Genomic DNA, 24,979 nt, shown 5'->3' with positions numbered 1-24,979 from the left:
CTGAGGGCACTGGGGAGGAGCCCTGAGGGTGCTCGGCCCGGGGTCTCGGCGCGGACTCGGGAGGAGCCCTGAAGTGCCGAGCGCGCGCGGGCTGAGGGGCCGAGTGACGCCATCTCGCGCCGCCCGCGCGCGGGGGATGCCTCGCGCCCCGGCTCCCCGTGACGTCATCTCGGGGCGCCGCGCGAGGGCAGCGCGGCCATGGCGGCGGCGGCGGTAGCGGCAGCGGCGGTGAGGGGAGCGCGGGGGGCGCGGGGGCTTCTCCCGGCCCTGCGGCCCCTCGGGGCCATGCCCGGGCCGCGCCCACCCGCAGGTGAGCGGGAGAGCGGGCGGCGTGAGGGGGCGGCCGGTCCTCCTCGGCTCGGCCCGGCGGGCGCGCTCCTTCGCCTGCGCGGAGTCGCGCTCGGCCCCGCGGTGTCCTTCGGCAGGGGCGCAGGGCCCGAGTCTCACCCGCAGTGCTCCGTCGGTCTCGGCTGGTTCCGCCGTGGCCGCTCGGCAGGAATAGACCTGAGAACGCCTAGCGCTCCTTCCTGCGCGAGGGCGAGTTCCTCTGGGATTGTACAGGGAATAGAGCACAGCTCGGGTGCTTCTGATGTCTCGTGTCGGGCAGAGAGCACGGTCAGGGCAACCAGCGTGTCCAGGTTCATGTCCTGGCTCAGACAGGGTTTGTAGCATATCCAAATTAATCTTTTGGCTCGCACAGCATGTTCAGGACATGCAGCATGTGCCAGCTCATGCCCTAGTTCACACAGGGTGTGCAGCATGTCCCAGTTCGTCTGCTGGCTCACAGAGGGTTGTGGGATGTCTGGGTTTATCTGCTGGCTCATGTAGGCTGTGCAGCACGTTCAGATCGTGTGTGGTGTCCTGGTTCATGTCCCAGCTCATACAGCACATTCACATCATGCAGCATGTCCCAGTTCCTGCCCTGGCTCATACAGGGTGTCCAGCACGTCCATGGGTACCTGGGTGAGGGCAGAAGCCAGCAGTGGTCTGTTCTTTGGCCATGTCAGTACCAGGGGACTTTACATATGAGCCTGAAGGGTTTGCTTGTCCCACTCGAGGTGCAACTTGAGGTTTCACCTCAGACAGCTGGCAGGAGTGAGTGCTAAGAAAATCCAAACTCTGAGGCCTTGACTGTGGGATGTGCTCTCTTATCAAGGCCATCATGCACAGGCTGGAGTTGTCATTAACCGAGGCACAGTGATGAGCTTCCCATGTGTCTCCTGCGAGCAGCCCATGCTGTGCTCTGTGTTTCCTTCTCTGTTGTCTGGCCCCCGGTCCAACTGGTAGGTTGTCACTGTGGTCTGTGGTTTCCCTGTGGGTTATGAAGAGAGAATGTGACAGAGGAAATTGTATGACAAATAGGGTCACTGTCGGGGTCGGGTGTCAGATTAATTGTGCCACTGAGTGCCACTTCAGTGTTTCTGGGCAATCCAGCTCTTCCTCCACGGAAATCCCCAGTGGCTTGTTGGTATCTGTGTCTGGGAACGAAGCCATGTGCCTCTGGTGGGTTAGATGTACTCCAGCAGAGCCAGAGTTTATTCCTTAACCTGTCATTCAGGTCCTTCAGGGGAAAAAATAGTGAGCAAAAGCTGTGTGGGGCGAGACTAAAGAGGGAGGAGCAGAAGGTTGTGTCCTTTCTGTTGGATACAGGCTGCAGGGACGGCCGTCCCCTCCCTTCAGCCATGCACAACTGGCAGTGTTTGCTCTCACAGTGCTGAGGGCTGAAGCTGCTGCAGAGGTTTTTGGGAGATGTGTTGGTGGGAGCAGGTCAGTCAGAGAATCTCTTGTCCCCAGGTTCACGTGGATCTGGTGCCCAGCTAGGGAGCCTTTTTGTCTGATGAGATCTGAGCTGGGAGTGTTTATTGTCTGCACGAGCCTCCCTGGGCCCAGGGCTGCCCTGCACGGAGCTGTTATGGTAATTTCTGCTGACCCAAATTCTCCTCTTTTGTTTTGAGCCACAGACTGCTTTGTGCTGGATTTCCCACCCTAAATCTCTAACTGGCGCTGGGCTCGGCTCGCTGGGCTCGGCTCCCTGCAGTCCTTGTCCAGGAAGAGGCTGGGCTGTGTTTCCTGGGGGGCTGCAGTCCTTGTCCAGGAAGAGGCTGTGTTTCCTGGGGGGCTGGTTGGCTTTGGGAATCGCTGATGCCCCTGGTGTCTGGATCAAAAGGAGCCCGTGGGGATGAGGGTCCTTGTCTTTGCCTTGTGTTCCCCACAGAGGTGGCTCTGTGGCCGTAGGCACAGGATCACTTGGGATCACGGAGAGCTGGAAGTTGGGGAGCAGTGTGGGTTTCTCCTTCTCTCCTGGTGCAGGTGGGGCAGTGATGGGCATAGAAATGTACATGGGCTGTGATAAAGCTCCACATTTGATTAACTCGTTATCAAAAGACCTGATTTGCCCCAGCACATCACAGCACTCATCTGGGGCGAGAGCCGTTCCTTCTTCATCTCTTAGTCCTTGGAATTTGGGCTCCTTCCAAGTGTCACGTAACCTGTTAACTCTGCAGGTACTTTCTCCACAGCTCTTGTGTGCTGATAATTGTGGTTTTATACCCAGAACAGCCACAAGCTTTTCCTGTTCCCGTGCTCCAGGCAAGGACTCGCCGAGAGGCAAATGGTCTGAAGATGGTGCAGCTCGTATTTAATGAGCTGTGTCTCTCTCCCTGGCACTGTTAATTAAGGAGGATAAGACCAAACATTACACAAATCCAAAAGTAACTTCCAAACTGATGAGTGGTGATCTGTCATTGTGCTTTAGAGGTAGGGAGGCAAAAAACGTGAATATGTGGGAAATTATAAATAGCTAGAAATAAAATTGTAGATAGCTGTAGTTTCTAGAGTCAGCTGGTGTTTATGAGTTGTTTTGGTGGCTGTGGGGCATTGCTGCCTGGATGATAGAAGTGGCCTTAAGGTTACCAGGGAGCTGCTGCTGCTGTGTGTCCTTTTTGGATCCTGGAGTCAGGGAGGGAGCAAAATTCCCTCTTTTGTTTCTGCTGGTTGGGAAATGTGTGTGTGCATATGTACAACTGCAGTATCCTACAGCACCCAGCATAACAGGAGCATGAACTAAGTGCACCCTGGGTAAACACGTATAAATATATAAAATATACATAAATATAGGATATAAATATATTATATATATAAATAAAATATGTAACCCTGGGCTGCAGGCCCTTCCCCTCTGAAGCTGGACGGGCTGGACAGTGAGTGCTCCCCTGCTTTCCACTGTGGTCACCCAGGCTGTTTTCCTTGCTGCTTTCCCAGATGATCCCAACAAAGGCAGTTGAATGGAAGTTACAGAACATGTCCTGTGATAATGCAGCAGAGCTGTTTGTGACGCAGAGAGCACAGTTATGTGTGTAGGAGGTGTTCAGATGCATTAAGAACTATTTGTGGGCTCTTTTCTTTAAGGGCAGAATGACTGGGGAGTAATTCAAGCTTCTGGCTGCAGAAGTGGATCTTGATTCAAAGCTTTCTCTGAGGAGGAGGAGAAGGAAGAATGAGGACTGACAGCCTCCTCGATCAGCTCTTGGGGAGGAGGCAGGAGCCAGGAGTGCTGTCAAAGCTCAGGGGTTTGTGTTCTCCTGATCTGGAGCGAGTCAGAGCCCAACATGAGGGTCTGGAGCAGCAAGACCTGTTCTCAGTGACCACACCAGCTGTAGGACCTGCTATGGGTGGCAGGAGGTTTGCAGAGCACTTGTGGAGGGAGGTTGAGACTTCCCAAGGTGAGCTTGAGGCTGACAAGGGATGTTGGTGAAAGGGCTGGGATGGAGACTTCACTTGAGGGCTGTGGCAGGGTGGAGGAAGGTTCAGGAGGGAGCCCAAGCTCTCCCAGCATGTCAGCTGGCCTGGGGCAGAGGATGGCCACAGAAGCTGTTTCCAGAGGGGTCACAGGTGCACTTTGGGACTCTCACTGTGCTAATGGGGTTTTTGGTTCAGCATTTTTCAGTGTTTTTGTACCCAGTCATCTAAAGGAAAAACATCTTGAAGATGTAGGGTGTAGGGTTTGCCTCCTTCCCTTGCTGGATGAAACAGCCTGCAGGCACAGAGTGAGCTGTAAGAAAAGCCTGGGCTTGTCACTGCTTCCACCACTTCTGCTGCTTATCCAGGTTCTCCCTGCTCTGCCCAGGCTGTGCTGGTCCCTTCTCTGCTTCCCAGAACAGCTCTGTCTGTTTATGTTCATGGTGGGGCTGGAGGAGGCGAAGGCACTGCCTGCCCCAGGTCAGATCCAAACCCTCCAGGACCCTGCTGTGGCACAGGCCATTCTCCCAACAGTGCAGAGATCACACCAAGGAAAGGGCTTTGGGCAGAGCTCTGTAGTGCTGAAAATGGTCATTTTGTGGCCAGGTTTGGCTTTGGTTCATCCCCTACCAAAAAGAAGACTGTTGGGCACAATGGAAGGAGGAGAACTGGGAATCCCTGACCTTAATAGGGCTGGTGGAATTTCCCAACTGGTCTTGTTTTCCCCACTGATTTTGCTGACTGGTGGTTTTGCTGCCACATGTGCTGCTTGCCCTGGAGCCAGCTTTGTTGGGAGATGTAATCCCTGTGCTTGGACAGTCAAGGGAAAAGTATTTATTGCCAGTTTACGATTTCACAGGGAGTTGTCTTCAACCTGGCCAGGTAACAGCAATAGAAGCTGCAGTCTGCCTCTTCCTCACTGCTTAATTCATTGGGAAGGCTGCTAATTGTCATCTTCTGGATAGAATTTTAATTCAGAAGAGAAAAGGCAATGCCAGAGGGGAATAGTGGCTTTTGGATTGTGAGGGAACTTCAGTCTTGCTTGCACAGTGTAACTCCCACAGGATTGCTTAGGTGGGACCTTTAAGGACTGCTCCTGTTACTGCTGGACTTGTGGTGTGTAGCGAAATATCTTTACTTGTGTCTTTAGCAAAAGGAGCAGCATGTTTGCAAAGACAAGCACTCCATCGTTGGAGCCTCCGGTACAACATTCCCACCAGCAGCATTCCCGCTGTGCGGACGTACAGCACCCAGACAGCAGAGAACAAGGAGGAGGAGCCCCTGCACACCATCATCAGCAACACGGAGAACGTGAAAGGTGGGCACGGACACACAGGTGCCGTGGGGACACTCTTGGGGTGTGCCTGAGACCAGCTGTGGGTGCAGGTGACCTCTCCTCTGGAGGAGGTGCAGGTTTGGTCCTCACATCCTTTGAATCTGAACTGCACCATCACCTCCCAGAACTGGGACGTGGAGGTCAGAATGGCCTTTCCTGAGAAACAAGGCCATCAAGGCTGCATCCATGGGCTTAGCCAGGCTACTGATGGTCATGTGTGTGCCTGGAGGCTCCACAGGCACTAGAATTGGCTAAAAAGAGATTTTTTTTTGTCCCAGAAGCAAGCTGTGCCTGTCCAGGTCACTGCTGTGAATCTTGGAGGTCTAATGAGAATCCTGGCATCAACCCTTTAGTTAGAATGAATTGCTTTGCACATCTCCAGGGAGAGGTGCTCTAAAGCAAAGTCACGTGAATTATTCCAGCACAGAAATAATGTCTAAACTCTGTGCCTCCATGGTTTTTCTGGGAGGTACTTTTGAGACTGCAAGGCTTTGAACCCCCCAGGGGGGTTGATGTGCTGCTCCAGCTGCTGCCCACACCCGGGATTCACTCCATCCCTGGGGGATGTAGGTTCCCCAGCAAGGCACAGCAGAGGTGACATGGGGCCTGTGGCTTTGCCCATGTTGCCTCAGGATTCTCTAATGCCTCTTGCAGGAAGGATGCTATTTTTAAGAGGCCAAGGTCAGCTGAGATTTTTGTAGTGTTACTCTCTCTGAGGAAATGTCTCTTCCTGGGCACAGCTCCCCCCTGCAGAGGTGGCTGTAGGTATGTGCTCGTTCAGGTGCAAAAGCCAAGTATCTGTTGGCAAAGTTGCCTCATTAGGGGGGTGTAAACAGCACCTTTGTTGTCCTTGTTGGAGGCTACAGCTGCCTGTGTCCCATCCTGCTTCAGGCTGTCACTCCTGGGAAGCTGAAGCACATGGTAAGACTGTGGTTTTGCCTTCCTTCCCAACAGGACCCTGGTGAAGTGCCTTAAAGGTGTGTCTGTGACCCTCATAGAATCATGGAATGGTTTGGGTTGGAAGGGACATTAAAGCTCATCCTGTTCCACCCCCTGCCATGGGCAGGGACACCTTCCACTAGCCCAGGTTGCTCCAAGCCCCACCCAACCTGGCCTTGGACACTTCCAGGGATGGGGCAGCCACAGCTTCTCTGGGCAACTTCACCACACTCACAGGGAAGGATTTCTTCCCAGTATCCCATCTAACCCTGCCCTCTTGTCAGTGGGAAGCCAGTGCCCCTTGTCCTGTCACTCCAGACCCTTTCCCAAAGTCCTTCTCCAGCTCTCTTGGAGCCCCTTTAGGCACTGGAAGGGGCTCTAAGATCTCCCTGGAGCCTTCTCTTCTCCAGGCTGAGCAACCCCAACTCTAATGTTTTATTCCAGGTGCAGCCTCTAAACATGAGTTTCAGGCTGAAACAAAGAAACTGCTGGACATTGTTGCCCGTTCCCTGTACTCAGAGAAGGAGGTGAGACACCCACTGTTTGCTGGGAGATTTTCTGTTGGCAAAGCTCTGTGTCTGTCAAGGGGTACATCTCAAACAGTTGAGCTGGGAGAGTGAACTGCTCACTTCCAGCAAGTCCTGTGCTGTTCATGTCAGGCTTCCTCGAATGATGTTTTCGTAAGAGACCTTGAAAATGTGTTTTTAAAACAATTTTTAGGTACAGCCAGAGGACTCTGTGAGTCTCAGAGCCTCTGCACTTTCATGCCGAGTTCAGACAAACAGTTCTCCTGGCAGATAATGGGGAAACACAGTTTGGGGAGCTGGGAATTAGTCTGTGGGCAGCCAGTGAGCTCCTGGGTGTCTGGGAGTGCCGTGCAGGGGACGAGGCCAGGCTGCAGTGTGAGGCTGTGTCTCGTCCCCAGGTGTTTATCCGGGAGCTGATCTCCAATGGCAGCGACGCGCTGGAGAAGCTGCGCCATCGGCTGATGACAGAGGGGAAGGCCTTGCCAGAGATGGAGATCCATCTGCAGACAGACAGTGGAAAGGGAACCATCACTATCCAGGTATGTCCCTTTGGTAACAGGAGTGTGTTGTTCCTTGCTGCTCGCGTCGCTGGCCTTTGTCCCATGAAGGATCAGTGGAAGCTGAGCAGCAGCACAGTTCCATTGAAGTGTGGTGTCCTCAGCTGGGCTTTGGTTCACGAGGCTGTAACCTGAGGATGTGATGAAAAACCATCAATTTATCTGCTCCTCACTTGTCCCCATAGGAAAATTTACTGCTCCTTTTTTCCCTGTTGGGAACTACCAGTGGCTTTTCTCTCACCCCTGCACTTCCCAGGTCGTGTGTGTGTTTCTCACTAGTGGGGAAGTTGTGAGTCTGGTTTCATCCTGATGTTTGGGGAGGATTTCCCACACCTCCTTAAGTCCAAGGTGTTACCTGGTAGCTTGCAGACCCTCCCTCTCACCTGGGTCATGGGGAGGCACAGAGGTGGTGAGAAGAACCTCCCACTGCTGACTGTCTCTATCTCCTGCTGCTCAAGGACAGGCCAAGTCCAGCTGATGCTGAGGTTCTGCCTTAAGGTACAGGTGGGACAGTAGATTTGGGCAGTACCACAGCACTTCCCTGTGCCCAGGGTGTGGTTGTTCCCTACTGGTGACACAGTGCTGACTGGGAGGGGGACAGTCAGTGTGAATGTGGGACTCAGCATGGGGAGGGGAGTGGAGCTGGGCCTTCTCTCTCTGCTTTGGCTGCTCTTGTTTGTGGCTCTGTCCAGTGTGGACAACTGAGCCTCAGTTTTGGTGTTTTCTTGGCAAAGTTCTTGATGCAAAGAAGGCACACTGGTCACTTTGCTCATGGAGCTGTGTCAGCTGTGGGTGCAGCTGTGGGTGTTCTCAAGAGAGTGGAGGAGGAGGCACTGTAAGGGAGTGAAAGCTGACTGAAGCAGGTCCAGGGGAGATGTGGCACAGACAAAGCACAGGGGCTGACATTTTTCATGTGGGACAAAGCAGGGGCTGTTAGAGCTGCGTAGTTATTTTATATTTCTGTTTCTCTGCAGAACAAGCGCTGCAGTTGCCATGGGGAAGTTAATGCTCGTCAGTGGGCAACACAATCATCAACCAGAGCTTCTCAAACCCTAGTGCAGGGGCTTTGCTATTCCTCTCACACCTGACTGTTGCAGTTTTCTGACTCCTGTGTAACACCCCTTGTTTAATGAGCCCTCACTTAGCCCCAGGCACGGTGTCATTCCTGCCTTACTCTTGTCTTTTTTTGGAGACCACAGTGGACACAAAGCCTCAGACTCCACTGAGACATTCCCTGGGGAAGCTGTCCGCTTCTTTGGCAGTCTGGTTGGAGACCTGTTTGCCATCCCAGTTGGATGTGTCAGGGACTGGGCTTTTTATAACCCCCTGCCTGCCTGTGCCTCTCTAATGCCATTAAATGAGTCTTAACTAGGAGGCTTTTAACTGCAGCAGCCCTGGGCTGTGAGGAGCAGCAAGAACAGCACTGCTCCAATCTCTTAATAGCTTTGCCTTCTCCGGAGCGTGGAAAGCTCCTTACCTCCAGTCAGGGGGTTATTTATAACCTCCTGAAGAAACAAACTGCTTACAATGATTGCTGTGAACGAGCCTCATTCAGAATATCTCCCTACCTTTCAGAAGGCAAAGGTGCAGGAACACTTGCTGCAATGATTGAGGCAGAGGTGGATCTGTCCCTTAGCTGCTGTATGTTCTCTGTATTCACTAGGGCCCACCTAAACAGAGGCAGCAGGTCCCTCCTATATGACCTGTAGCAGTGATCACTCCTTTTGTTTTTCCTAGAAAGGTCCCACTGTCTCACCCCTGGATCCTTTTCAGGTCTTCATGCTGCTCTTGGCCTCTGAAGCTGCTGAATCTCTCTCCTTCCAAGCCCTGTAGCATCTCTTTGTGTCTCACAGTTGAGAAAAGGCAGGTCTGTAATGTGTGATGGCCATTACAGGCATGTTCCTGGGGGGATTATGTAGCTCTGGTAAAGGATTACATTCATCTCTGTTCAGTGACTGCTTACTTCTCTGCCAGGACTGAATTCCAGTCACAAGCACAGCAAGTCTCAGAATTTTGATACGATGTCCTCATTCAGAGATACCCCATCTAAGCACTGCAGTGTTGTATCTGCTAAAAGGAGTGTGTTCACTGGATTCCACCACCTCTGTCCCTTCACCAAAGTCACGTTGTTTTAGCAAATTCCACTGTTTCCTCCATCCCTTTGCAACCTGCCTCGTATTTCTAGGACAGCTCCATCTGTAGCAGCCACAGCCTGCAAGGTCAGAGCTCTTAAGAAAATCTATTTGAAAATGTGTGGGGTGTGTTTTCAATGAGGACAGCTCTGCAGAGCTCTGCAGTTCCGCATGCTAAGGCTTTACAGACGCGTTTTTGGAACCTTTGAGGTGGGAACAGAGAACCCCTTACAGATCCCAGGGCCCTGTGAGCACAGAGCTCACCTTCAGCAGCTGCAGGAGGTGACAGGCTGTGCTGTAGTGGTGGCAGGGCTGCTCAGTTCTGCTGTGCTGTGTGAGCTCGGGTCTGCAGCCCTGCTCCTTGCTGGTGCTTAATTTAGGGCTAGGACTGTTTAGAGGAAATGGTTTGAAATGTTTACAGAGCTGATGGCTGCTGCTGGGGAAGGGAGGGAGTGTGACTGCTGCTTTAACATGGGAAAGCAGCGCAGTCGCTGCCAGAGCTTGGGCTGCTCAGTTCCCTTTGCCGGGCTTTCATCTCGCTGTTGCAGTCATCCAAAATCCCTGTCTGTGAAGCCACAAAATAACCAGTTTGCTGTGTTGGGGAGGAGTTAAAATTACTGCAAAATCCACTCCTCCTTGCAACAGCTCCCTGTATCACTGAGCAGATCTCTCCTGCCTTACCAGTTACAAACAGCCTGTAAAAAGGACTGGGCTGTCGAGGGGCTCCAGTAAGGATTGGGAAGTTTGAGCTGTAAGGACTGGGATGTTTGGGCTGTAGCAGTTCAGTGCAGATGCACCTGCATGTCCAGCAAAGCTTGGGGCAGGTGGGGAGCAGGTCCCCCTTCCCTGCATGCAGCACTGCAGCGTCCGTGTGCCACTTGGGCAGGGGATGGACAGGTGGATTGGGAGGGGTGAATCTGGCTGCACTTTGGCAAGCCTTGGAATTAAGCTTACAGGAACGTGCCACATTGCAGGGATGGGTTACAGCTTCCAGTGGTTGCATCATCTTTAACAAATAAGCCAGGGAACCAGAAATGCAAACACATCTCAAATAACCTGTGGCCTAGGGAAGGAAGTGCAGAATCTTTTAGTTTTCTTCATGCCAGAATAAGAGCCTGTCACATTTAAAAATGGGAAGGTCAAAGTGGATGAAATGAAGTACTTTTTCTGGACAGCAGGTATTTAGACTTGGATGGGTGGAGACTGAGACTGATATTGGAAAGGCAAACTCAGGCTCCCTGCTTTGGACAGCTTCTGTGTACTAGGCCAAGATCACCTTGTGTCCACGTGCATCAGTTTTATTGTGGCTTTTCTTCTGCTGGATGCTGCTGCTGCAGATGCCATATTGGTTCTAAACCAGAACATTGCTCTAGTACAGCTGCTGTCCTGGTCTTGTGAATTTTAAGTTTCTTTAATCAAGTTATTTCAATAACGGGAGGCACACACATTTGGGGATATTTTTACCTTGTCAGATGGTGAAAGCAGCATGTCCTTATTTTATAACATAGTCAGTGCTCTTCTGATGCCCCGTTGAGGTTTTACTGTGAAATAAACATTTGTTTTGCAACAAAGTGAAATGAAAGACACTGTAGCTCAGCCAGGTACCTCTGACTGGGAGCATTGCAGCCGTGGCAAAGGCAGCAGTTACTGGTTAGTTAATGGGTTATTTGGTGTAACAAAGTTCTGCAGTACTTTAAATTGGACTCAGGTAATGAGCAAAGCTCTTACATTGCCCAGGTTCTCTGCAAACATCCAGCACTCACACCACAGGGTGAGAACAAAGGGCACAGAAGGCACAAAGGTCCTGTGCAGTTCAGCAGCAGGTTTGGTACCTGGGAGGTCTCCACACATAAAAAGATGCTAAAAGCAACGTTCAGCTGGTGTCTCTTTGGAGTTAATGTTACTGAGCTTAGTTCAGCAGCTGTGGCCACAAGCCCTTCATGGTGCCTCAGCAGACAGGGTGAAGGTCTGCAGCCTGTTGTGTTGTCTTGTAGAGAGGATGGTTTGGGGGAAGCTCTTTACTCTGCACCCTAAGAAGTCCCAGAAGGAAAATTCAACCAGGTGAGGAGGTGGAGTAACAGCAGGACTTCTGTAATTAACCTTCAGCTTACGAAGGGTCAACTTACTGAACTCTGCATCTTGGTTTCTCCGAGCTGGGGAGAAGCATTTGGCCCTTGGAACTCTGAGCATATCCCTCACATCTTGGATTTTGTGAAGCCCCATGAACAAATTGCTTTGTGCTGTTATCAGTAGCTCTGCTATGGCTGTTGTCAGCCTGATAAAAGATTTCTTGCAGGCTGAAGGGAGGGCTTGAAACTGTCTGCAGGGGAAGAAAAGTTGTCCTGTTGATGGAGGAGCAGTGGCTGGCTGGTGGTGGGTAGAAGGTGTTTGCAGGTGTTATGTGATGGGTGGTTCCTGCCTCAGAGGCTGAGCAGTGGCTGGTGCAGCACAGAACACAGAAGGGCAGTGCAAGTCCTGCCAGCTCCTTCCTTGGATTTCATGGAGCTGGAGCTGCCAGTGCTTGTGTTGGCTCAGCCTGAGGCTGTTCATGGGCACGTTCAGCTGATTCCCATCCCTGGAGAGCTCCTGTTCTGCAGAGCTGAGCTCCCATCTCTCCACTGCTGCTTCATTCCCCATTCCCCCGAGCTGCACCATGTGGTGAAGGGAGCCCAGAGGGCAGCTGCAGGAAATCTGGGCACAGCAAAGGCGGGTTGGATCTTGATGTCATCTTCATCCAAACTGCCCAGGTGTTCTCCTGCAGTAGGGAATGGCTGCTTTGCCAGGATCTTCACTTCCCGCTCTCCCTGTTGTGGAGACAGCCTGGTTTGAGTCGTGCTCTCTTTGTTCCTTGCAATTCCCCCTCACCAAACTGGTTTCCAGGAATTGTCATTAAGCATTTTGCAGTAAGTTTGGCAGAGCGTTCAGAATTCAAGAGCCAAATAAATTCATGGGGTAGGGATGTATTTTTTTTTTAACATGCTGGAATTTGGGAATGACATGCTGTACTATAAATAGGAGTGGATCAGAGGAGTTAAGAGTTCTGTTCAGGGTCTGGCATGAACAAAAGCTGAACCAGATGCTGAAAACTGCTCTTTCTGGCTTTTTCTTCCCTGGAGGAAGGGACCATGTCAGATTCCTGAGATTTTGCCATACACTGTTTATTTTTCCTGGCTTTTCATCTCTGACTGTTGAGATCTTACTGGGCATCATCCCTCCTCTCAGCCAAGTGGACTGACTAGCCTTAATGTATTTAATCAAGGGAAAGGTGTTGCTGTGCTGTGACTTGAGAGGATGCAGGAAAATGTCTTACCCTTATGGAACCTCACAAGTTGAACAGTTCAATCAATCCTTCATTAAGAAATATGTACTGACATTCATGTACCTTGCTAGAAATAAGCCCAGTAAATGGGTGGCAGAGCTGTGCTGGGCCACAAGTCACTCTGGTCCCTCACCTCTGAGCCGTGGAGCAGCAGCCAGCTCTGCTGCAGCTGGTTTTGCTGACCCTGCACGCTGAATCCCAGCCCTGCTTCCTGCACTGGGAGTGTGTCAGCCTGCTCCAGATGTGCCAGCTGCTGTCAGCTGCGATAACTGTGCTCACAGGTAGAGCTGAGCTCCTCATGGGAGTGAGAATCACCTGTCACTTGGTTAATTTTCATCCTACTTCCACCTCAGGAGTGGCTCAGAGAACCTGTACAAGTGGCTTCTTGGGATGTTTCTTGACAGGTAGAGAAGCTGCTGAGATTTGGGAAGGGGAGAGGGCACTGGGTTCTCAGAAGTGGCATCCTGGAGGGCAGTAGCCTGCCCTTTGCTCCTGTGGAAAATGCACGTGGAGCAGGGCTGAAAATACATTGGACAATAGAATGGGAAAGATTTTTGCTGGGATCCTGTGTGAGAGGGTGGCCATTTCTAGCTGGGGTTTGCTGTTACCCGTGTTACCTTGGGGTCCATGCAAATTGAAGCTGCAGCCAGGTCTGAGACTTGCTGCAGCCTTTGCTGGGTGGTGCTGCTGCAGGCTCTGCTGCCTGAGAGGTGTGAGCCAGCAGCAGGGAGATGTTTATCTGCATGCAGCAATGCAAATCTGGGATAAACTGAGGATGACAAGGAGCCATGTGCCTCCAAAGCCTGGACAGAGCACCATGAGGTGTGGCCACTGCACGGGGGTTAGCCTGTTCCCACGGGAATGCAATTCCCAGCTCTCTGGTACCTGGATATCGACAGTTTCATATTTGTGGAGCACAGAATGAGGGAGGAAAAGACAGAGGGATGGAGATCAGTGCATGTGGAGCTTGTAGACAAGGGTTTGCACTACCTGAGAGTTCAGGGATTCACTGCTCTGCCACTGATTCCTGGTGTGAGGGCATCGGTTCCACATCTGCCAAATGGAAATAAACTGCTTCTCACTCCTCCTCAACTCCCCTCTGGACCAGTTCAGGAATGGAAGGTGTCTGTGCACAGCACTGGCACGGCGAGGCCATGGCTGGGTGAGATCTCCTTCCTGCCCTGCCATCCCGTGCTTTTTGGAGGGATGTAGAATCCAGCCTGTCCTGTTTTGTCTTTCCTTGAGGAATGGTCGGAGTCTCTGAGCTTTCTGGAGGTTTATAGGCAAAGGACAACTGTGGCTGCCCCCAGAGCTCTGTGCCCTTTGAGTCTGTGTTCCTGACCATGTGCAGGTGGGGTCACAGCTGGAAGTCTGTTGTTGGATTTACTGCTCAGGGGGAAAGGAGAGAGTGGGAGATAGGGGCAGAAGTTGCTGGGGTGCTGTGTGCTAAAGCAATGCTTCCCTACTGTTATTTCAGCTGCAACTGCTGTTTCTTTTCAGGACACAGGTATTGGGATGACCCAGGAGGAGCTGGTTTCTAATCTGGGAACCATTGCTCGATCAGGCTCAAAGGTAACACCCTTCTCCCTCCCCTAGAAAACTCTTCTCCAATTACAGCCACTTTTATTCTCCCAGTAATTTCTCATTCCATCTTTTGCCTTGGCCCCCAGCCCAACTGTGAAATTACACCCTACCTGTGGAGTCTTCTGGCTCTTAATGGTCTCTGCTTGTTTTTCTTTACTGCCAGAGTTGCTCTAAGCAATGCTCCCCTCTTCCAGAAGTGCAGTCCCTTTGGAGAAACCCTTTTCCTTGGGCATCCTCCTCAGAGCACTGATGCAGAAGTGTGGGATGAGGGTGCTGGAATGCCAAGCTGCAGTGCCTGAGGAGCCTGGCTGGGGGATGGATTGCAGCCTCCCAGCAATACCTGAAGTCACTGTGTGCTGGTTCGTGTCTCCTTTGTTCCTCCAGGCTTTTCTAGATGCTCTGCAGAGCCAAGCTGAAGCCAGCAGTAAAATCATCGGCCAGTTTGGAGTGGGTTTCTACTCAGCCTTCATGGTAGCTGATAAAGTGGAGGTGTTCTCCCAGTCTGCAGAGCCAGGCAGCCTGGGCTACCACTGGTCTTCCGATGGGTAAGGCTGGAGAAGGGGGTGGCAGCATGGGGGGCTGTGTCCAGACCAGGCATGGACTGAAAACTGTGCAAAGACAGCTTGTGTGGCCTTTCAGGACCTGGCTGACTGGTTTAGGTCCTGCTCAGTTATACATGGTAGCAAAGTGTGGCCAAATGTGCCAGGGTGGAAACCCCAAGGATAAACTTGCTGCATCAGAGCAGGTGTGTTGTGGACAAAGAGAGTACCAGGCAATCAGCTTAGGGAGGCCCCAGGCTGCAGGGACAAATTTAACCTCTTGGGTCTTATCTTCCCCCGAGATTTGGCTTGAGGGCACCCACAGTGAGCAGAGCTTGTGCAGTGCTGGGGTCTGTAGGAACATCTTTTCTCTAGGTCAGAATCTTTGCGCTCATCCTTTGCTTTTTTTTGTCATGGCAAAGCTGTGGGCTGTGGGACCATGGTGAAATTGGAGCTTCTGTGGGTGACAAGCTCAGCATCCCCTTAAAATCTCCTCAGAATAAAGAATGTACTAAGTTATTTAAGTTATTAGGGAACATCTGTTAGTAGAGATGTCAGACTCTCTTGGGTTTTCAGTAGCTGGTGTCTTTGCAGAGCTGTGTGTCCTGGGTCTGGCTCTGCAGGGAAAACAGCCACATACAAACAGCCACATGTTTTGGAGGGTTTCTCAGAGCCACAGGGAGCATTCAGACATCCAAGATTTTTTGCCTTTTCCTCTTGGCACTGAAGTGTTGTGCATGCTCTTAGTTTAATAAACCATTTTTCTGTCCTATCATGGATGTATCTGAGGCACAAGCTGACTCAGGGTTTGTTTCTAATCCTAGTTCAGGAATGTTTGAGATTGCAGAAGCATCTGGGGTCAGGACTGGGACTAAGATTATTATCCATCTCAAAGAAGACTGCAAGGAGTTTGCAAATGAAGACCAAGTGAAGGGTGAGTGGAGGAGGGCGATGCTGTTACCCCCGGGGGCTCTTTGCAGGCTGTTGGTGCCCGTGAGTGGGGGGTGATTTTACAGTGTTTTTCCTCTCCTGCAGCTCCTTTCACCTGCAGTTACTGAGGGAATTCTTACTGTGTTGTTTTCACAAAGGTGACTCTTCTGTGTCTTCTTTCCATTCTAGAGGTGGTGACAAAATACAGCAACTTCATCAGCTTCCCCCTGTACCTCAATGGGAAAAGAATTAACACATTGCAGGTGAGCAGGAGGCCACAGGCAGGTCACTCGTGGAAATGAACCATGTTAATCCTCCAGTGGAGACAGGAAACAGGATAAAGCTGCTGCTGTCCCTCGAAATCAGGGGAGGATTGTCCAGCATATCACAGACCTTGTAGTGATCAGTTGATTAGAACAAAAGGAGACAACCCAGCAGAAGTTGTGCCTGGATTGTTTGCATTTATTGTATTCTTGCAGATTGGCAAGATCTGGGTCTTCCCTTAGCCTGAATTATTATTTCAGTGCTTTATGATGCTTATTTTAACTGTTTAAGCCAGGTGATATGTTAGTGCTGTAGGGATTGCTCATATCACTGGCGTGCTGACAGTCCTGTCCTTCAGCATGGGATAGCCAGTGCCAGGGATTGGCTGGGCTTTTTTAGCAGCTTAGCTCACAACCTGATTTATTCCCCTCTCCTAGCTGAGCACTGCTTGATGCTGGCATTTTCGGACCACTTAAGTGATATTGCAGCCAGATCCATTTTAGTTCTTGGCCCAATTGCAGGCATCACCTGGGAGAAATTAATTATCTTTAAAACAAAAATCGATGAATAGTTTTCCTCCAGCATCTCCTTCTCTGATTGTTTAAAGCTTCCTCCTGTGTAAGACAGCAGGTAGGGAGCATGTGTGTGGCTTCTTTTGTTTCCTGGAATGTGGCACTGACTGAACAAACTTTCAAGACTGTACTTAAACATTTTATCATGTTAATTTATCTAAGATTCTGTAATTGCTGTTATTAGTCACTGATTATTTATTTGGATTCCTGCATAATAGTGTTTCTCTTCCAAAGGCTTTCTAGCTGTGCCCCTTAATTAGACAGCTGTTTGCTCTCTCCACCTGACAATCAATAGAACAGGCTCCCTGGAGAAGAGCAGCAGTAGAGCAAGGGGTGAAATGCCCTTAATAGAGTCATGGACTTTTATCTCCTCATCAGAAAGTCTGTTTTCCCTTGAGATACAGCAACAGCTTTATTCATTATGCTCCCATTTCGTGCTTTTTCTTTATCCAGGATCTTGGCTTTGTGTTTTTCCACACGTCAGTGTCAGTTCACTGCAAACAGAGCCACAGTTAGTTCCCTGGTGGGGATTCTCCTAGATGAGTTCCTGAATGCTTGCCATGTATCTCACAGTATGGAGCTGGAGGCTTTTCCAATCTAACTGGGATAACTGTAGCTACAAGTGAGCCTCTGGGAACACAGCACTTTACCCAACACAGCTGCTGTAAAGCACTTGAGTTCCCAGTGAGTCCCTAATCCTACCTGTGATCCTGCAAACCCTCCAGGACACTTGTGTGTGCTGGAAATGTTATGAAGCCACCTGTGGAACAAGGCTCTGAGGCAGAGGAATCCTTAAGGCAGCATGGCAAGGCTGCCAGGGCCCTGAATCCCTTGGACTCTGGTAGGTGGGGTGGGCTGGATGTTTGTACTGCCCCCAGAAATCGCTCTTGTCAACATGTAGGGCTTGGGTGGCACAGAGTGGCAGTGGGTGAGGTTGGCTTCACCCTGCTGGAAACATGAGGTTCTTAAGTTGAGTGCCACTCTTTGCTAGAGGGGAGTCTTTTGCTGAGGTGCTGAAAACTGAGATGTGATGTGAGCATGGGCTGAGTGCTCCAGGAAGCGTTGGAGGGGTTAGAGCAGCAGCAGCAGGTGGAAGATGTGGCCATGGGGCAGGGCCTGCTCTGGACCCTGTGGCTTGAACACACGCGTTGATATGTGAAACAGTGCGGGAACACTTTGTGACCCTGCAGCAGGGATGGCTCAGTGGTTCACAAACCATCTCCTAAGCTGCTCCAGAACAAAGCAGCAGAAAACAGGCAGTGCAGGAGTTCTTCACAAGTTTTCAGCTGGGCTAGTGACCTCCATCACAGAGGCAGGCTGAGTGCAACAGACTCACTTGAACTTTCACTTTTCCTTTGCTGGTCAGGCCTTGAGATATTTGACCAGTAATGCCAGTCAGCCAAGCTGAGGGATCTGTCCAATATGCTCTTGGCCATGGGCAAGTGTGAGGCAATGGAGATTAGCCAAATCCCTTTTGTCTTGGGCTACACAAAGCTGCCTTATGTATGCTACAGGGCAAGAGTTACCTCTGAGGTCAGCTGAGGGGCAGTCATTTTTAGTCAGTGCCCCTGGGTTATGCAGAGGAGTCCGTTTGAAAGATCTTATTTCCTTGCTCCATCATCCTGGAGGGAAAGTGCAACTCAAGGAGAGCCCTGTGCCGTGAGGCCATAAGTCTTCAGAGCTGATGGGAAGTCCTCTCCCTGCTGCTCCTCCACAGGCTCTCTGGATGCTGGACCCCAAGGACATTGGAGAGTGGCAGCACGAGGAGTTCTACCGCTTCATAGCGCAGGCGTATGACAAGCCCCGCTACGTCCTGCACTACAGGGCCGACGCTCCCCTCAACATCCGCAGCATCTTCTACGTGCCTGAGCAAGTACGTGTCCTCCTGCCCAGGGAATGTGGGACATCTGCCCAGGGAACGTGGGACATCTGCCCAGCTGCTCTGAAAGGGGAGAATGGGAGAACGGGACAGCTCCTTAGGGAACAGAGGCAGCTGAGGTTGCAGAATGTCAGGGAGGAAGGGATATCTCCTGCGGCATCTCTGCGGTGGGCTGGGGGCCACAAGGTACTTGTGGGGATGCTGAGCCACAGGGGAATGGCTCAGGTAGGTCCCCAGGAAAACCAGCCAAGATTTCAGCTCTTGTTGGGTTCAGCACTGTAGGGAAGACCACAGGGTGACCTGGTAGTGTGCAGCTGGGTGCCCTGCACAGTGCTGGCATTACCTCCTGTCTCTTGTTCCTGCAGAAACCATCCATGTTTGACATCAGCAGGGAAATGGGCTCCAGTGTTGCTCTCTACAGCCGCAAAATCCTCATCCAAACCAAAGCTGCAGACATCCTGCCTAAGTGGCTGCGTTTTCTTAGAGGTGTGTGCTGGGACCAGGAACAGTGGGCTGTGGCCCATGGCTTCCTGAGGGGTGCATTCCTGAGCCTGGCACTCGTGTCTGCCTCACTGTTCAAGGGTTGCTCTGTGTTCCAGGTGTTGTGGACAGTGAGGATATACCTCTGAACCTCAGCAGGGAGCTCCTGCAGGAGAGTGCCCTTATCAGGTAAGCCAGAGGTAGATCCTGTGGACTGCTGAGGCTCTTTCAGCTTCTTGCTGGCTGAGAAGAGAACATGATGCAATAGTTAGAGGGACTTGGAGGGACCTGGCATGTAAACTGCAGCATCCTTGAGAATTTCTGTAGTCTACAAAGTGAGTTGTTTCTCAGAGTATAAGAGTAGGCTCTTCCTCCTTAACACCAGAGTTTGTTACCTTGTTGGGTTTGATGGCTGACTTTGTATTCTACAGCTGGTGAAGTGCCTCTGCCTTCACTGTAGTCAGCAAATAACAATGTCACTTCACAGTGGATTTTGAGGCCTTCAGAAAGAGTTCCTCCAAGTGTAACCACCCCTGTATAGCCACCCCTGTCCCATGGTTGTGGGAGAGAGACAGCTACCCTGGGCACAGCTGGTTATGTGCTGCAGCATCACTGAGTCACAGGTCATGAGGACTGGAGCTTCAGCAGAACATTTGTACACAGCTCTGTCTATCTGCAGCTCAAGAGCTGCTCCTGCCTGAGATCAAAGAGTAGGTGTAGAGCCATGAGGGGGAGGAGATGGTGGACCCACTATAACCCTGCACAGACAGACATTCACCTAAAACCTCTTGTCTTGCTCTAGCAGCTGTCTTTAAAAAGGCTTGTTCCTGCTGCAGGAAGCTCCGTGATGTTTTGCAGAAGAGGGTGATCAAGTTCTTCATTGACCAGAGCAAGAAGGACCCTGAGAAATATGCCAAATTCTTTGAGGAGTACGGGGTATTCATGAGAGAGGGGATTGTCACGATAGCAGAGCAGGATGTCAAGGTACCAGGAGTCCTGAAGCACCACAGCTGATGGGAAAGATTGCTGGTTCCTACTGTGGGCTGGGATGAGGGGGACTGCTACTTCTCCATGACACTTGCATGCCTATAACTTGTGTTCCTGGGTCTACCCAGACATACTGATTCTGTAGCGCCCAAACTCTCCTTTTTTCTCACTGGGTGCTGCTTCCCACTTCGAGACCCTGCAGAATCTCTATATCCACACTGTTGTCAGCCCTCCCTGATGGAATATGAACTACAACACGCAAGAAAAGTAGGGCTTTCCCCTCCTGTTGTCCTCTGCCTGCATTCCCATTTTTAGGAGAGTTTGACCTACATCCTGTCTAGGTCACTCTTGTGCCTCCTTAATATCTGGAGCAGGAAGGGAGAGATTCAGAATTCCCCCGAGCCTTTTTGCAGAGCTGCAAAAGAGGCCTGTGTGCTACAACAGGAATTCCTGGGGCTGGGTCAGGTGGAGGTCCAGTGAGGTGCCCTGAGCTCACGGGAGCATGTTTCCTGCAGGAGGACATAGCCAAGCTGCTGCGTTACGAGTCGTCGGCGCTGCCCGCGGGGCAGCTGACCAGCCTGGCCGACTACGCCTCGCGCATGAAGGCCGGGAGCAGGAACATCTACTACCTGTGTGCCCCCAACCGCCACCTGGCCGAGCACTCCCCCTACTTCGAGGCCATGAAGAAGAAGAACATGGAGGTGGGTGAGCAGCGGTGCCATGGCCAGGGGAACACCACTGAGCTGCTGCAGCAGTGGTCAGGGCTGCAGCTCGGAGCTGAGCAGGGCAGTGAGGCTGGTGATGGAGCCCTGCCAGTGCAGGGCCTTTGCAGAGTGCCCACTGTCTCTGTTCAGACTGTGGTGTGAGGCCAGGAGGGACCTGTCACACGCTCTAACCACAATACAGAAAAGACATTAAGCTCTTAGGGAGCATCCAGAGGAGGCCACGAGGATGGTGAAGGGTCTGGAGGGGAAGCCATATGAGGAGCAGCTGAGGGCGCTTGGTTTGTTCAGCCTGGAGGAGACAGGTCAGACCTCACTGGTGTCTTCAACATCCTCCTGAGGGGCAGCACCAATCTCTTCACTCTCCTGGCCATTGACAGGACTGAAGGAAACAGCATGAAGCTGAGTCAGGAGGTTTAGGCTGGAAATCAGGAAAAGGTGTTTCACCCAGAGGGTGGTTGAGCACTGGAACAGGCTCCCCAGGGCAGTGATCACAGCTCCAAGCCTGTCTGAGTTCAAGAAGCATTTGGACAATGCTCTCAGGCACATTTGTGGGATTCTTGGGGTGTCCTGTGCAGGGCCAGGAGTTGGACTCCACGATCCTGATGGGTCCTTTCCAACTCAGCATATTCTCTGATTTAGTACTTGTGCAAACATCTAGTTCTGACACCTGTTTCATACCTGTGCTGAATCCCAGAGCAGGAGCCCAGGAGCTGCTGTGCAGGGCTGTAATGGTGTTTCAGGTGACCTCTGTGAGCACATGGCCCTTTCAGGACTGGAGTCAGTGCTGGTTCTGGACTTGTTCAGGTGCAGACCTGCCACCCATGTTAATAAATCCCTCCAAGGGTTTGCTTTCATGGGGGGCCCTGAGTGATAATCACCATGTGATGTTCCTGCTGTTTGGTGCAGAGTTGCCTTGGGAAGGAGGGAATGCTGTTACCTCCCAAAAAACGTGTTGCTGTCCCTTTTTTGGCACAGGTGCTGTTCTGCTATGAGCAGTTTGATGAGCTGACACTCTTGCACCTCCGTGAGTTTGACAAGAAGAAGCTGATCTCTGTGGAGACAGACATTGTTGTTGATCACTATAAAGAAGAGAAGTTTGAGGAGAGCCGCCCAGGTGAAGCTCCCTTGGCCCATCCTGCAGCCACCCTGTGCCACCAGTGAGGGGACACCTCCTCCCCTGCTCCTGTAGCTCCTGAGCAAGAGCCCTCCTTTCCACCCTGCCATTCTTGTGCTCTGAGGCAACTTGGAGTTCTTGCAGATCCTTTTCATCCCACATGATCGAAGTTTAAGCAAATTTGAACAGATGGAATGTCATGTGTGGCGTTGCCATGATTTGATTTTAACCCCACAATGTAAATCTGGTGCCCTGATAGAGGCAGGTAGGCCCTGGCAGGGCATGAACCCACCCTCCCTGGGTATGGCATGGTCTGGGATGAGGGTGTGTAGGTGTGTGCTGAGCAGTGCTGCCTTCTCATTCCCACAAGAGAACTGATAAATGAAAGTGTGAAATGGGCTGAGCTCAGCTCAGCTCACTGTCCACTGCACACTATAGGAGCACACTCAGATGTGCCCTCTCTCCCTGCCAGCTGGAGAACGTCTGACAGAGAAGGAGGCTGAGGATCTGATGGCCTGGATGAGGAATGCCTTGGGCTCTCGAGTCACTGGAGTGAAGGTGGGTATTCTGTGTTTGGGTGACTGAGTGCAGGAGATCCATGGAGGTAGTGATCTAGGGAAAAAATGTGGTGGTTGATTGGGGATCTTCTGCCACAGATTTTTCTTTGGGCCCTGAGGGAAGTCATTCTTCTCCATGTCTCCTGTCTGTAACTGCTGTGGATGAGGGCACTTGTCATTTGGATGGCCAGTGTGGGAGCAGAAGAACCACATCCTAATGTGTAATGAGCAAAGCCCATGTTCCTAGTTGATGCTCATGTTACCAGAACAGGTTTTTTTGGTAACTTTCTTGCCTGTGGACTAGAAAGGTGTGTTAGCAGAGAGTGCTTTGGGTCTGGCTGCAACCCCCTGCCATTTGGGCCCCCAGCTTTCCTGCTGGTTTAGGCAGTGCCTGTGGGATGGGGGTGAATCGTGTGGAGGCTTGGTGTGAGTCTGTGCTGAGGAGACTCGGAGTGCTCAGCCCTGGCCCTCCTTGGCACTTGCACTGTGTCTGTGCTGCAGGTGACGCCCCGGCTGGACACCCACCCTGCCATGATCACCGTGCTGGAGATGGGCGCCGCCCGCCACTTCCTGCGCATGCAGCAGCTGGCCAAGACCCAGGAGGAGCGAGCCCAGCTCCTGCAGCCCACCCTGGAGATCAACACTGGGTAAGGGGGGACAACACCAGCACTATTAAGTGCAGCCTGTGCTACAGTGCCTTAATCTGTGAGGCTGTGTGGCACCATCGACATGACCCACCCACACACACACATAGTGTCCAGCCCTCTGGGGACCAGGGGGGTTATAGGAACAGATGGGATAGAAGAGAGAAGCCCCCAGAACAGGAGAAAGAAAGTTGCCTTTTGTGACCCACCTTGGCTTAGCTGCTCATTCGGGAAATAAACTTCTCATTGTGTACAAAATCACCAAGTCTCAGCGTTGATCTCTCTCTCTTACAGACATGCTCTGATTAAGAAGCTCAACGAGCTGAAGGACAGTCAGCCTGATCTGGCCCAGATGTTGCTTGACCAGGTGAGAGCCAGACCTTCTCCAGAAGCAGCACCATCCTCCCCAAAGCCAGCTTGCAGACCGTGCATGGCAGGGAATGGGGTGAACCATTACAGTGGGCAAGAGTCGCATCTTTCCGTGGTCCCTGGGTATTTCCAGGACTCGTGGTCAGTATGTTTCCCTATCACGTGGCCTTGAAGACGTGCCTGGTCTGAGAATGCAAGTCCTGGAGAGTGACATTCCCTTCCTCCCTCATGCAGGTCACTCTTGCTGCTTATTTAGTGCTTTCTTCTCTTTTTCAGATTTATGAGAATGCCATGATTGCAGCAGGACTGAATGAGGATCCCAGGCCAATGGTGAGCCGGCTGAACGAACTCCTCACCAGAATCCTGGAGAAGAACTGAGCCCCCAAGGACTGAAGGATGAACTCTGTGCTGATCTCTCTTGCCTCAAGTGCAGCCACTCACTCAGCAGCTACTTGTAGGCAGTGTCCAGCGTGGGATTCACAGGGCAGAGGGCAGGGACAATGCCAGGGACATCCAGCCCTCCCTGCACAGGGAGGAGCCACCTGTAATTATCAGATCATACGTCATCAGCCTGTTCAAAGTGCAGCGTTCTTAGTGGGGACAAAATCCAGAGGTTGCTGCTTCAATACTGTGCCCAAGCCTGAAGAGCCTCTTTTCATACTGTTTCTAGAAATGGCCTTTCCCAAAACAGATGTTGGCAGCAAGATTCCCAGTTAGGTCTGTGAATACACCCCCTATCCACTGAATCCCTGTGCACCACTGTGCTCTAAATAAGCACTGACAAAATGAATTAATTAATTAAGAAACCTCCAGCTCTGACCAAGCAGGAGGAGTTTGCTGGCATGGATAGATTGCTGCCCTTGGCAGACACGGACACTGTTGGAGGAACATGTCAGTGCAATCCCATGGTAGAAAAGATCTCTGAGCTGCTGGATAACTGAGTTCATCGTGGTCTTGTGGAAAAAGGGAAGTAACTGGGAAACAGCCTTCCAGCATATGGCTTTCTGGAGAGTCTCCAGGATTTTTGCCTCATCTGTGGGATAAACTGCACGCCTAGCTGATCTGTATTTATGATAAATAAACACTTATTTTCCAGACCCTCTCCACTTCTCCCTTCCCATTACATTGTTAGTTTTTGTGTCCTCCAGCTGGTGATTTGTTGGTTCTTCTCTCTTCAGATGCTGTTTGGTTCTTCAGGGCATCAAGCACTGGACAGTGGTGGGAAGAGAGGGCTGTGAAAACAACAGCAGTAGTAGGAAGTGTGGAGGGAAAGCAGGAGAATCTGTAGCTATGAACCCTGTCAGCCTTGTCTTTGGAAATGGAATTTGCCCCTTTGAATCATTTCTAAGGAGCAGTGGCTGTTCAGACAGAAATGCCACACTGGATTCCCTCTGTGTGTCTGGTTTACACCATGCAAACTGGTTTATAAGAATCCTTTCTCCTGCTCAGTGGGGCTCTGAGCAGCCCTGATATTTGTTTAGCTTATCTTTAAATTGCCAGATTAAGATGCAGGAACTGGATTTGGTTAACTGTTTGGATGCTGTGCTGGACAGGACAGCCTCCAGCTCTTTAAGCTACAAGAAGCCTGGCTGTGCTCAGAGGAGTTAAAAAGGGTCCTGCTGCACAGGGGACCACTTGAGAAATTTTACCATCACCTAAAATTTTGTTTTTGTTCAGATGCAGAAGAGGAACTAACGTGACAGTTTAGATGGTGTTGAGAAGAACAAGGAGCCACCACCTACATCCCTGCTAATGTATCATCAGGAATAGTGTGGCAGCAGGACAAG

The 24,979-nt window shown here is 51.4% G+C and overlaps 1 protein-coding gene across 2 annotated transcripts; it reads left to right on the top strand.

The window, feature by feature from the left end:
• Nucleotides 1-199: 199 nt before the first annotated feature.
• Nucleotides 200-24,294, top strand: TRAP1 (TNF receptor associated protein 1). 2 transcript variants are annotated; one of them, XM_027655006.1, is made up of 18 exons: nucleotides 200-310; nucleotides 4,889-5,056; nucleotides 6,458-6,540; nucleotides 6,939-7,079; nucleotides 14,049-14,120; nucleotides 14,517-14,677; nucleotides 15,496-15,605; nucleotides 15,791-15,864; nucleotides 18,155-18,310; nucleotides 18,682-18,802; nucleotides 18,916-18,985; nucleotides 19,633-19,780; nucleotides 20,299-20,484; nucleotides 21,484-21,622; nucleotides 22,095-22,180; nucleotides 22,681-22,826; nucleotides 23,118-23,190; nucleotides 23,469-23,861. In XM_027655006.1, the coding sequence occupies exons 1-18, from the start codon at nucleotides 286-288 to the stop codon at nucleotides 23,568-23,570; spliced, it is 2,061 nt and encodes a 686-aa protein (XP_027510807.1). In that variant the 5' UTR covers nucleotides 200-285; the 3' UTR covers nucleotides 23,571-23,861. The 2 variants fall into 2 exon arrangements, with proteins under 2 accessions (XP_027510807.1, XP_027510806.1); XM_027655005.1 differs by lacking the exon at nucleotides 200-310 and adding an exon at nucleotides 3,479-3,722 and having other exon boundaries at nucleotides 23,469-24,294.
• Nucleotides 24,295-24,979: the final 685 nt, after the last annotated feature.

This window comes from Corapipo altera, unplaced genomic scaffold (genome assembly GCF_003945725.1).
Source record: "Corapipo altera isolate COAL_440 unplaced genomic scaffold, ASM394572v1 98, whole genome shotgun sequence".
Classification (NCBI taxonomy): Eukaryota; Metazoa; Chordata; class Aves; order Passeriformes; family Pipridae; genus Corapipo; species Corapipo altera.
The sequence above is the reverse complement of the archived record's forward strand: the minus strand, read 5'-3'. Positions and strand labels throughout refer to the sequence as shown.

Excerpts from the sequence above, each read along its gene's own strand:
- TRAP1 (XM_027655005.1), top strand. The coding sequence starts at position 3,497 with ATGAGGACTGACAGCCTCCTCGATCAGCTCTTGGGGAGGAGGCAGGAG. Across the intron at positions 5,057-6,457 it reads CAACACGGAGAACGTGAAAG|GTGCAGCCTCTAAACATGAG; the intron begins GTGGGCACGGAC and ends GTTTTATTCCAG. Across the intron at positions 19,781-20,298 it reads TAGCAGAGCAGGATGTCAAG|GAGGACATAGCCAAGCTGCT; the intron begins GTACCAGGAGTC and ends TGTTTCCTGCAG.